Below are 13,177 nucleotides of genomic sequence, written 5' to 3' on the forward strand. Positions count from 1 at the left end.
GATGGGAATACCAGACCACCTAACCTGCCTCTTGAGAAACCTGTATGCAGGTCAGGAAGCAACAGTTAGAACTGGATATGGAACAACAGACTGGTTCCAAATAGGAAAAGGAGTATGTCAAGGCTTTATATTGTCACCCTGCTTATTTAACTTCTATGCGGAATACATCATGAGAAACGCTGGACTGGAAGAAAGACAAGCTGGAATCAAGATTCCTGGGAGAAATATCAATAACCTCAGATATGCAGATGACACCACCCTTATGGCAGAAAGTGAAGAGGAACTAAAAAACCTCTTGATGAAAGTGAAAGAGGAGAGTGAAAAAGTTGGCTTAAAGCTCAACATTCAGAAAATGAAGATCATGGCATCTGGTCCCATCACTTCATGGGAAATAGATGGGGAAACAGTAGAAACAGTGTCAGACTTTATTTTTGGGGGCTTCAAAATCACTGCAGATGGTGATAGCAGCCATGAAATTAAAAGACACTTACTCCTTGGAAGAAAAGTTATGACCAACCTAGAGAGCATATTGAAAAGCAGAGACATTACTTTGCCGACTAAGGTCCGTCTAGTCAAGGCTATGGTTTTTCCTGTGGTCATGTATGGATGTGAGAGTTGGACTGTGAAGAAGGCTGAGCGCCAAAGAATTGATGCTTTTGAACTGTGGTGTTGGAGAAGACTCTTGAGAGTCCCTTGGACTGCCAGGAGATCCAACCAGTCCATTCTGAAGGAGATCAACCCTGGGATTTCTTTGGAAGGAATGATGCTAAGGCTGAAGCTCCAGTACTTTGGCCACCTCATGCGAAGAGTTGACTCATCGGAAAAGACTCTGATGCTGGGAGGGATTGGGGGCAGGAGGAGAAGGGGACAACAGAGGATGAGATGGCTGGATGGCATCACCGACCCGATGCACATGAGTTTGGGTGAACTCCGGGAGTTGGTGATGGACAGGGAGGCGTGGCGTGCTGCGATTCATGGGGTCGCAAAGAGTCGGACATGACTGAGCGACTGAATTGAACTGATCCTGGGAAAGACTGAGGGCAGGAGGAGAAGGGGGTGACAGAGGATGAGATGATTGGATAGCATCACCAACTCAATGAACATGATTCTGAACAAACTCCGGGAGATGGTGAAAGACAGGGAGCCTGACATGCTGCAATTCATGGAGTCGCAAAGAGTCAGACACAACTGAGCAACAGAACAACAATTCTAGGTTTGCTGGGTCTCTCCACACAGATGGCTTCCCTGGTGAATCAGCTGGTAAAGAAGCTGCCAGCAATGCAGGCGACCTGGGTTTGATCCCTGGGTTTAGAAGATCCCTTGGAGAAGGGAACGGCTACCCACTCCAGTATTCTGGCCTGGAGAATTCCATGGACTTTATAGTCCATGGGGTTGCAAAGAGTCAGACACGATTGAGCGACTTTCACTTTCCACACAAATGTCCAAATGAGCCCCTCTAATTCACATGACCAAAACGAACTCGTACTTTCTTCCTAAACCTCCTCCTCCTCTAGCATTTTCCAGCTTAGTGAGAGCAAACGATACCACCTTCCATCCAAGCCTGAAACATGGGTCCTCCTGCTCACTCATCAGCAAGTCCCATTGGTTCTACTTCTGAAATCCCAGGATCTGTCCACTTCTTCCAGGCTGTCACCCCAGTACTGACCACCATCATCTCTACTTCAACCATCCCTTCAACAAGCAAACCGGCTTCAGGCTTCCCTTCCTCCCATGGCTTTTTCACACAGTACTCAAGGAGATCGGTCTGAAATGCAAATATGATTCCATCTCTCTTCATTAAAAGCCTTCAGTGGCCCCTTCTTATTTTCTGGCAAACATCCAAACTTTCCAATGTGGGATATGAATCCCTTTATTTTCTAATTCTCTAGGTCTTATTTCTTAGAATCCTATCCCTCACATGCTTTGATTCAGTTCTACTGAAATTCTTATACTTCCTTAAAAGTATCAAGCCCTCTTACCTCTACACCTTTGCACATCTATATCCTCTTTCTATCCCTTCCCACCCAAATCATCCTTGGCCCCAGAAACTCCTACTTATTTCTCAGGTTGTGGGTTAAATGTCAGTTCCTCCGGAGGTCTCTCCTTGTTCCCCAAAGTCCTCTGTGTTCTCTCAGCATCCTACCAGGTCACAATACCTCGTAGAGGTGTTGCTAAAGCCTGGTCTAATTGTCTGTCTTCCCTTGACGGCAGGGATCCTGTCTGTATTCTCCATCTTTATCTGCCCCAGAAACTGATCCCGGATGACTTGTAGCCAGCACCCAAACACCTAACTGAATGAATGAGTGGACAGCTATGTACTCAGAACTCTGATATTAAAAGAAAAAAAGGAAAGAACAAGTCTCTACTTTCAAGTTTACAGAAACCCTAAATCATTTCCACCTACAAAAACACCTCCAAGAGCCAGATGACAGTGACTACGTCTTAAGCAAATCAAGTCTACTAGCTCAGAACAGGACAAATCACTACAACTCTTAGCTGAAGGCTTGTCTGTGATTCTCACTTTTGGCTCTGGTTCACTCTACCCACTTACTGACCCAGCCCATACCTATACCTACTTCTGGCTCTACTTCACATAAAACATCTAGCAGAAAGACTAGACATAGAAAAGGAACATCCAGAAAGCATATGGGAATGGGACTGAGCTGAGGGATGAAGGGTGATGGCAGAGAAGAGCTCAGAGTAAACTAAGGACCAGGGCTCAGCGCCGGAACCCCGGCAGGACTGTGTCCCATCAGAGCCACAGCTAGTGAGGTTCAAACCTATGCAGCCAGCAGATGGTTCTAACTCCTAAACTTTTCTGCCGAAACCACTTCTGCCCAGAAACTGCTTTCAGGAGCTTGGGCTGGAGAGAGGTTCATACCCTTCCACCTTGATTTGATGATAACTACAGAAGGGCAGCATCACACATGCATTTAAGTTACGGGAATTCAACCATGAGCCCCTGTTAAATAAATAAGGAGAGAGAGAGACAGGAGGAACATATCCTTTCATAGTGTGAGCAGCTCAGAACTGGGTGAGATTCTAGTTTGGAGACATTTAGATTTTCCATACAATTGGCTCCTAAACTCAAAAATGGAGAAGGAAATGGCAATCCACTCCAGTACTCTTGCCTGGAGAATCCCATGGACAGAGGAGACAGGCAGGCTATAGTCCATGTGGTCGCAGAGTCGGACACGACTGAAGCAACTTAGCAAACTCAAGGAAACCTTGTTGATACCTTTGTTTTGTGTGTGTCTTTTAAAAGTTTTATCACTTCTGCATTTATGTAATTTTAAAAACTAAAATTATATTTTCTATGTATGCCCCTTCTTATATACTATGCATTACTATCTGTTGCACATGCATACAAACATATTACCATAAAAGAGGATACGAACACAAAATCACAGAGACCTTACGTTGTGGCCGTTTGTGAATTTTTCAAAGCTACTATTGATTACACATGGTTTCTGCCTACATGTTGTCTTTAGAACCCAATACCCACAAAGGATGTGGCTCCACCATGGGTACCATCCTCCAAGTTCTTCCTCTGACATCTATACCAAGCCAGGAATGACATGGCTTTGTTCAACATCCGGCAAAGACTCAGAACTCCAGTGGTCAATGTGACGACAGGCAGCCTACAAACACTTCTCTATCAAGATGCTGGGGCAGAACAGACGTGTGGGACATCCAAGACCTATCAAAAGAAGGAGGTTCCCACGTCTGCTCCTGGCTTTCGATTTTAGTTTCTGTTTCTTCAAGGACACTTTTGGAACCACACTAGCTACAAGCAAGGGGTGGCGAGGCAAGTCCCCAGCCCAGAAGAGTGACAAGTGGGGAGCTAATCCACTCCACACTGCTAAAGAAGGACCTGCTTGGGTTTAGTCTGCAGTTTTTCAGATCAGGTCATAATCCCAGCATGAGATGAGGCTTCTGGGACTTCAGGCCACCATGTAAGTATCCAAGGGCCCGGACACCCCAGACTTAAGTGTCCTTCCTCAACGCAGACCAGTCTGAGAATCCAAACGTCCCAAGAACACACAAATGATGGTTAGAAGAGTCTCATTCCTTCACAATTTTGGACAGGGAACGGAGTCCCCATTTTTCAGATGAGGAAACTGAAATCTCCTGTCAAAAGCAGGACAAGATCATAATCCTCTGGACTTCTGGCTCCCAAAACAAGATTTCTGGAACTTTCTGATTACCAGGGGTTTCTTACGTTTCACAAATTTCACTCAATTTTTTTCTCCCCATCTTCCCTCAATGCCTAAATCTTCTACCCCCATCCATCTTTCCCTTTTCCCTCTCCAATTCGATTTCCTGGTCTCTGCTCCAGGGTCTAAACACCTTGCATTCCTGAGGACCCCGCTTCCACAGTGGTACCTACGTGCAGCATCTCTTCTTAAATTAAAAAAAAAAAAAAAAAAGAAGTCCTTTCCCGTGGCTCAGAGCCCCCACCCCCTCGCTCCCAGGGGCCCTCATTCCCCCTCATCCTTTGCTTCCTACCCTGCTCAGGCCCTTTGTGACCCACTCCCTCAACTTCCTCGCCTTCCCTACCCGAGGGTCTCAAGCCTGCCTCCCAAGTTTCAGGCTCTGTTCCTCCAACTCTCCCGGGTGCTGCTCCCACCCTCTCACAAGCTCAGGCCCGAGCCTATTCTTTCGGAGAGTCCCAGGAACCCACCGCCACGGGCCCCGACCCTGGCTCCGGCTCCCGCGCGCTTACCCGACCAGAGCACGAGCTTGCCGTGCGCCTCCTCCTGGGAGTCGGAGTCCCCGGCCAGCAGCGTGGAGGTGGCCCCGTAGGGCAGCGCCGAGCCGAGGCACACGTTGTAGCGCAGCGGCTCGCAGGGGGCGGCCCGGCCGCAGTGGCTCAGCAGCGGCGGAGGGCCGGTCACGGCCGCGCTCCTTCTCGCGCTCCCGCCCGCGCTCCAGGGCCCCGGCCGGGTAGCGTTCCCGCTCAAGGCCGCCCCCCGGCCCGGGGCCCCTAGCAGCAGCAGCAGCGCCAGGAGCAGGAGCTCCGGCCCCCGTGCGAGGCGGGCAGCGGCCATGGCCAAACCCGCCAACTCAGCAGAAGCCCCGGCGCCCCCGCTCGCTCTCCGGAGCCCACCCCCCCGGCCACACTCGCCACCCTGGGGACCGCAGACGCAGCTCAGGCGACCTGTGCGCCCCGAGAGTCCGGTGCCGGGTCCCCCCGGACGCCCCGCGCGCCTCGGGCCCTCGGCACCCAACTTCGCAAACTTTGGAACCCGGGGCCCATGTTGGGCGGCGGAGGCCCGGGCCGGGATGCACAACTCTCTACCGCTTCCTGGCAATCCAAGTTATCTTCACCCCCGGGAGCCCCCTGGGCCCCCAATCTCCAGCCCCATTCCTTCTCCCACCATTAAAACCACCTCCTGGCCCCGCGATGGAGGCCAGGCGCGGGCCGGGGGTGCGGGACTGGGTCCCCGGCTCCGCCCCCGCGCCAGCCCGCCTCCCAGACGCCCCCTTCGCGTTAGAGCTCCTCAGCCCCCCGACTTCTCCCCGCCAACTACCCGGCTCCTTTGTTGCTCTAGCTCGCTTGGCTCTCTGGAATGCACGGGCCTCTCCGAGCCAAGCCCTGCCGCCCCCCCCACCCCACGGCTGGGGGAGGGACCGGCCGAGGGAGGGAAGAGAAGGGGAGGGATGCGAGAAAGGAAGAGCTGGAGCTTCAGTGTCGCGGGCGCCTGGAGAGGCCCAGGCCAGGGGGCTACGGTGACCTCCCCGCTGCCTCGGGGCACAAGATGGGTGGAAATCGGAAATCGTGGCCAGTAGTTGCCAAAAGACTCAGCGGGCATCTTGACTGGCCTGAGGATCGTTCAGCTTGGCCGTCTGCAGAGAGTGGACTCTTCTGGTTTACGTGGGAGAGACAAGGGATGACTGAAGTCAGCTGAACCTTCTACTGCATCTAGAAGCTCCTGCCCTGCTCCCCAGTCTGCCAGTCTTTTCTGCTTTTGATTAGATCTTTCAGCTTGTTCCAGAGCTCCATGGAGAAGACCACCGTTTGGAGTCCCCGCTTGTCCAAGTCCTTCCAGCTAGGGACTTGTGCGGGAGATGACCTCAGTCACTCCAGGCAGCCGCCCCTGCCTTCAGAGAGCATTCAGAGAGCATGTGTCTGGAAACCAAAAGTGTGGGCATCAAGCTTTTATTGCTACAGATGTGTGAAACTCTGAACTGTGGTTGCCAATGGCTGGTCCTGGTATGTCTTTGTGTTATGGCCGAAGGAGGCCAGGCCCTCTCTGATGGCCCTTTGCTGCTCATAGGCTACTCGTAGGCTGGCCCAGGAAGTTTAAGCTGCTCTCCTTCCCTACTCTGCCATTCTTTACATTTTCTCACTCTTTTGCTTGTCAGTCATGGAATTTGATTTCACCCTGCAGTGGTTTCCACTTCTAAATAACCAATGGTCCAGCCAGGGGAGTGGACTTGCAGTGAGCAATTCTTCCTGTTGCTCATGGGGCAGCACACTAGGGTGGCTTTTCCTTTCTCACCAGGACCCCTACCCCTTCAGCCTAGCCCAGGTGGACTAGTCCTGTTAGGCTTGGCCATTTTAGAGCAGATTAGCTATTGCACTTCAGCTACCATCCTCAAGTAGTGCATAAGCCCGAGAGGATCTAATTCAATTTAACAAGTCTTTTTCTGAAATTCTAGGATGTGTGTGGCACCATGATAGGCATGACATACTTGAAGAACTTGAGATCTTGGATTTTTACCATGGAGACAAGGCTTGCCCTCAAGAAATAGTAATATATTATGACAAAGCAGCAAGGTCTCCTCCTCTAAGCCAAGGACCTTTCTCTCTACCCACAGAGTATCCAGTGTAGTTAGATATGCATACTAATCACTGGATAAATAAGGTGCCAAAATGAGGGATACGGTAAGTGTTCCCTAAGAATTTATAGCAGGGAAAGGTTAGCGTGGGTAGAAGTGGAGAAGTGAGGATTTGAATCTAGCCCTGAAGTGTGAGTAGGAGGAGTTAGAAAAGTAGAGAGGAGCCCAGCTGGCATTACGAGGGGAGGAAACTATGACGATAACTCAGTGCATGACCAGCCTGGCCATCAGGACATAGTAGTGGGTAAGCAGGGAAGCTGATTGGTAAGAAACTACAAATGGCATACAGAGGAATTCAGGTTTCATTCTGTTGGTGATAGAAAGCAGTGAAAAATTTTGATCAGAGGAGTGATACATGTAAGAACATTAATCTGTCAATGTAAGGATGGTTTGAAGGGCGAGAGTCCGGAGACAACGGACCATTTTGAGGGAAGTGCTGGTGATTTATGGAAGAAGTGGAAATAGTCTATGTCATCGGGGCGTAATATTCCTACTGGAAAAATAATTTAAAACCTTATGACCTACCGCAGTTATTTTTTTCTGTGATATAAATGAAATGGCTGTTATGTCTGAAGTTTGAGCCACAGAGCAGGTTGCGTAACACCATACTGTTGCTTTGCTTTGGGAACTTTCTCCCCTTATTTTCTATCCTGTTGTTATTGGGACAGCGTTGAAGCCCTGTGGGATTTTCTCAGTATTCCACCACTAGGGAGAAACCTTGCTCACGCAGCCCCTGACCTCTGCCTAAAAACGTTAGCAGTTCTTCAAGAATGAAAGCTATACAGTCCCTAGTCTGGAATTTCTGGGAAGGCAGAAGAATCCCATCATCTTTTGAGGAAGAATCAATGTAAGATAAAACCTTTATGCAAGAGATTGAAGAGGATGAATTGAGACAATGCTACAGTGTTGTCTTCCTTCCAGAATGTTCTTCCCTTTAGAACGAGGGAGAAGATGTGCTCATTTCTCAACTCCTTGAGGCTCGCACCCCAAGAAGTTAAAATTCTAGGTCCTGTCACACAGCAGTTTCAGGACAGGATGGAAAATGTTCAGTGAGGACTGGGCAAGAGAAGATTTCCTGGTGGTTCTTTCTTAAATATATATATATTTATTTATTTGGCTATAGGTCTCAGTTGCATCATGTTGGGGCTCCAGAGCAGGCTCCAGAGCACATGGGCCCAGTAGTTATGGCCTGCAGGCTTAACTGCACCATGGCACATGGGATGTTAGTTCCCCAGTCCCTGCATTGCAAGGATTTTTCACCACTGGACCCACAAGAAAGTCCTGTTCCTGGTGGTTCTTGAATAGTATTCAAGGTCCTGGAGAAATCTCATCCATCCCCCCCTTCAGGCAGGGCAGGATCAACAGTGTCTTCTAGAGACTCTGAGTGATTTGACACACTCCTGGTCTCCAACCTCATGGTGGTGGAGTGCGAACTGCTCCTCCTCTCCTGAACCTGAGCCACCCCCCACCCAGTTCCTCCAGAGTCTTAACCCTGTCTACATGTCATAACACAGTCCTTCTATCAGGTCCAAGAGAAGCTCTCCTGTGTGACAATGTGTTACAGTACTCAATTTGCTACAAGTAGCTTCTTGATTTCTGAGTCATTCTCACCAAATATTTTAGCATTTTGAGGTCATGCATTCAATGTTGACTCTTTATTTGCCTCTGGGCTCTCCACTTGAAAAGAATGAATGTGAAAGCATGTATGGGCTATCAATGGGTATCCTTGAGGCTTTGGTTGCTTCCTTACAGTTCAGTTGTCTCGCTGGCTAGAATCAAGCATAATTGTTGCTGTGCTCCACTTCTTTCTTTATTCTGTGAAAGTGTTAGTCACTCAGTCGTGTCCAACTCTTTGTGACCCCATGTGCTGTAGCCTACCAGGCTCCTCTGTCCATGGATTCTCCAGGTGAGAATACTGGAGTGGGTTGCCATTCCCTTCTCCAGGGGATCTTCCTGACCCAGGAATTGAACCTGGGTCTCCTGCATTGCAGGCAGACTCTTTACCGACTGAGCCACCAGGGAAGCCTTTTCTTTATTGTGTTTCTTATTTAACAAGTAAGAACATCATTTCAGATGGAAAAGATAAAATGGGAAAGGGGCTAGATAAACTACCTTCTCAGAGAAGGAGCACAATCAATTTGGAGTAAAGAGACCTGATTAGCCAAGGACCTTTGAACAACTTAGTCTAAGTTCCTTTTTCTTTTCTTATAAAGATGAGATAGCATCAGTTGTGTTTCAGTACATCAGAAATGAATGTTCTGAAAAGGAAATTAAGATGGCAATTCCATTTACGAAGCATCAAAAAGAATTAGATACTTAGGAATGAATTTAACCTAGAAGGTGAAAAACTTGTACACTGAAAACTACAAAATGTTGCTGAACGAAATTAAAGAATATCTAAATAAATGGAAAGACATTCTGTGTTCATGGATAGGAAGACTTAACAATGTTAAGACATTAATACTACAAAAGAAATCTATAGATTTAACACAGTTCCTATCAAAATTCCAACAGCCTTTTCCACAGAAATGGACAAGTAGTTTGATCCTCAAATACTTATAGAATTACAAGGGGCCCTGAATAGACAAAACAATCTTGAGAAAAGATTAATAAAATTAGAGGACTTACATTTCCCAGTTTTAAAACTTACTACAAATCTCCAACAATTAAAACATGATGATACCAGCATGTGCTTTGCTAAGGTGCCTTAGTCATGTTTGACTCTTCGTAACCCTTGGACTGTAGCCCACCAGGCTCCACTGTCCATGGGATTCTCGATACAAGAATACTGGAGTCGGTTGCCATGCCCTCCTCCAGGGGAGCTTCCCAACCAGGAATCAAACCAGCATCTATTACATCTCCTGCATTGGCAGGCAGGTTCTTTACCACTAGTGCCACCAGGGAAGTCCATGATATTGGCATAATGATAGACATATAGGCCAATAGAATAGAATAGACAGCCTGAAAATTAACTCTTATATGACCAATTAATTTTCTAGAAGGTACCAAGACTATTCAATAGGAAAATGATAGTCCAACAAGAACTACTGGGGAAATTGGATATTTACATGCATACCTTTCACAATAAACATAAAGTCGAAATGGACCAAAAACTTACATTTAAAAGCTAAAACTACAAAAATCTTAGAAGAAAATGGGGAAATCTGCATGACGTTGAATTTGGCAATGATTTCAAGGATATGACACCCAAATTATAGGTAATAAAAGAAAATATAGACAAATGGCACTTCATCAAAATTAAGGACTTTTGTGCCATTTCAGTAATTGCTGGAAGTCCAACTGGTAGTTAACAATGTAGAAATGGGCCTGGTTTGGGAAAGAGTAATCTTACTCATTTCAGTCTGACTACACATGGTATTTCAGGTCTTAGGTTTTTCTGTGCAGTGACAGTTCTGTTTTTATACTAAAGAATATAGTTTTTCAGAATCATGGACATAGAGAACAGACTTGTTGCCAAGGGGGAGGAGGTTGGGGGAGACATCGAGTGGGAGGTTAGGATTAACAGATGTAAGCTTTTATATATAGAATGGATAAACAACAAGGTCCTACTGTATAGCACAGAGAACTATATTCAATATTCTATGATAAACCATAATGGAAAAGAAGATATAAAAAGAATGTGCATAAAGAAGAATATATATATATATATATGTATATATAACTGAATCACTTTGCTGTACAGCAGAAATTAATGCAAAATTATAAATTATTAATAACTAAACTATACTTTCTTTTAAAAAAGGAAGAAAAGGCAAAAAAAAAAAAGAGAGAGAGAGAGAGAGAATGTAGTTTTCCTCTTCTCAATAAATGGCACCACCATTTACCCAGTTGCACCCAAGGCAAGAACCTTTGACTCATCCTTGACTCTTCTCTTTGTGTTACATCCCACAGTCAATTCATCAGTGTCAGCTACACATTCGAAATATGTCTAGACTCAAACTACTCCTCCTTACCTCCACAACTGTCAGCCTGGCTGGAGCTCCCATCATCTGTCTCCTGGGCCACTCCAGGAGCTTCCTAACAGAGCACTCTGTTTCCTTATATCCTCCTACCATCAACTCTCCAGCCAGGTGCCAGGGTGATCCTTTTAAAACGTAAGTCGGATCATATCATCCCTGTGCTCAGAACTCTCTAATGGCATCTCACCACATTCAAGGTAAATTCCGAGATTTTATCATGCTGTTGACCCTTGGCAACCTCCTGGATCTCATTTGCCACTATTGTTTTTCTCTGTGTGTGTGTTAGTCGCTCAGTCGTGTCTGACTCTTAGCCACCCCATGGACTGTAGCCCTCTAGGCTCCTCTTCCATGGAATTCTCCAGGCAAGAATACTGGAGTGGATTGCCATGCCCTTCTCCAGGAAATCTTCCCCACCCAGGGATCGAACCCTAATCTCCCACACTGCAAGCAGATTCTTAACTGTCTGAGCCAACAAGGAAGCCCCACTCTTTTTCTAGCTCACTCCATCTAAACATGTTCTTTTTGCTGGTCCTTTCACTCACCAAGCAAACACCTGCCTCAGAATCTTTGACTCCCATTCACTTTCATCTTCTCCCTTCTCTCAGGTCTCTCAACTATTTCTCCTCAAGAAGGCATTCTTTATAATTGCTCCAAAGAAAATGAAATACTTTTATATGTATCTACCAAAAATATGTGTAAGACCTGTATGAAGAAAATTATTCAATGCTCATGAAAGGAATGAGAGACAACTTAAATCCTTGGAGAGACACACTTGTTTATAGATTGGAAGATTCAACGTAGTAAAGATGTCAGTTTTCCCTAAATCTCTAACACAAGTCCTACTGAAATCTCAGCAAGTTTCTCTGTAGACATAGACAAGCTTATTCTAAAATTTATATAGAAAGTGAAAGACCCTAGTATAACCAAAACAGTTTCTGGAAAAGAAGAATAAAGTGGGAGGAATAATTTGATTCTAAAGCTTACTATAAAGCTACAGTGATCAAGACAATGTGGCACTGACAGAAAGATACATTAATCAATGGAATAGAATAGAGAAATCATAAGTATGCCCCCAAATATGCCCAATTAATTTTTGACAAAGTAGCAAAAGAAATTCAATGGAAGAGGGATAATCTTTTCAATAAATGGTGCTGGAGAAATTAGACATCATAAGCAAAAATATAAAACAACCTAAACTTTGCACCTTATACAAGAATTAACTCAAAATTATCTTGTAGGGCTTCCCTGATGGTGCAGTGGTTAAGTTGTCCTCCTTGCAATGCAGGGGACACTGGTTCAATCCCTGGTCCAGGAAGATCCCAAATGCCACAGGGCAACAGAGCCTGAGCACCCTAGAGCTTGTGCTCTGCAACAAGAGAGTATCCCTTGCTTGCTGCAACTACAGAAAGTCCACATGCAGTAACAAAGACCCAGGGCAGCCATTAATTAATTCATTAATCATGCAAATATAAAGCCATAAAATTTCTAGGAAAAAAACATAGGCAAAAATGTTAAAGACTTATGATTCAGCAAAGAGTTCTTAGGCTTGATATCAAAAGAACGACCCATAAGAGAAAAAATTAGTTGGACCTTATCAGAATTTTTAAAATATTAGCTCTGCAAAAGACACTGTTAAGAGAATTAAAAGACATTATAGACTGGGAGAAAATATTAGCAAATCACATATCTGACAAAGATCTAGAATCTGGAATATATAAAGAACTCTCAAGACTCAACATTAAAAAAACAAACAATTTCATCAGAAAATGGGCAAAACATAGTCTCACTGAAGAGAATATATAGGTGCCAAATAGTCCATCAAAAGATATTCAACATCATTAGTCATTAGAGAAATGCAAATTAAACTACAATGAGATAATCAGGAATACTTATCAAAATGGCTAAAGTGAAAAACATGATTAACACCAAACGTTGGCAAGGCTGGGGACAAACTGGATCACTCACACATTGCTGGGCAATATAAACCGATACAGTCCCTCTGGAAACCAGCCCCTCTGAAAAAAGCATACATACACTCACCATACAACCCAAACAATCACACTTCTGGGCATTTAGCCAAAAGAAACAAAGACTTATTTCCACGCAGGAACTTGTACATCAATGTTCATAGCAGTTTTATCTGTAATATCTCAAAACTGAAAAATTAACTAAATGTCTTTTAATGGTTGAATGGTTAAACAAACTGTGGCACATCCATACCATGTAACACTGCTGCTGCCGCTGCTGCTGTTTAGTCACTAAGTCGTGTCTGACAGTTTTGCCACCCTATGGACTGTAGCCCGCCAGGCCTTTCTGTCCGTGGGATTTCCCAGGCAAGAATACTGGAGTGG

General features: G+C 45.7%; 1 protein-coding gene across 1 annotated transcript in view; it reads right to left on the reverse strand.

Moving 5' to 3' along the window:
- SMO (smoothened, frizzled class receptor) overlaps positions 1–5,334 on the reverse strand; it is a 28,040-nt gene extending 22,706 nt beyond the window's left edge. Inside the window, exon 1 of the mRNA XM_018046943.1 lies at positions 4,727–5,334. Within this exon, the coding sequence (XP_017902432.1) occupies positions 4,727–5,051 (325 nt within the window). The 5' untranslated portion in view covers positions 5,052–5,334. The remainder of the gene's footprint in view (positions 1–4,726) is intronic.

The sequence above is a fragment of the Capra hircus genome, chromosome 4 (assembly GCF_001704415.2).
Source record: "Capra hircus breed San Clemente chromosome 4, ASM170441v1, whole genome shotgun sequence".
NCBI classification, from domain to species: domain Eukaryota; kingdom Metazoa; phylum Chordata; class Mammalia; order Artiodactyla; family Bovidae; genus Capra; species Capra hircus.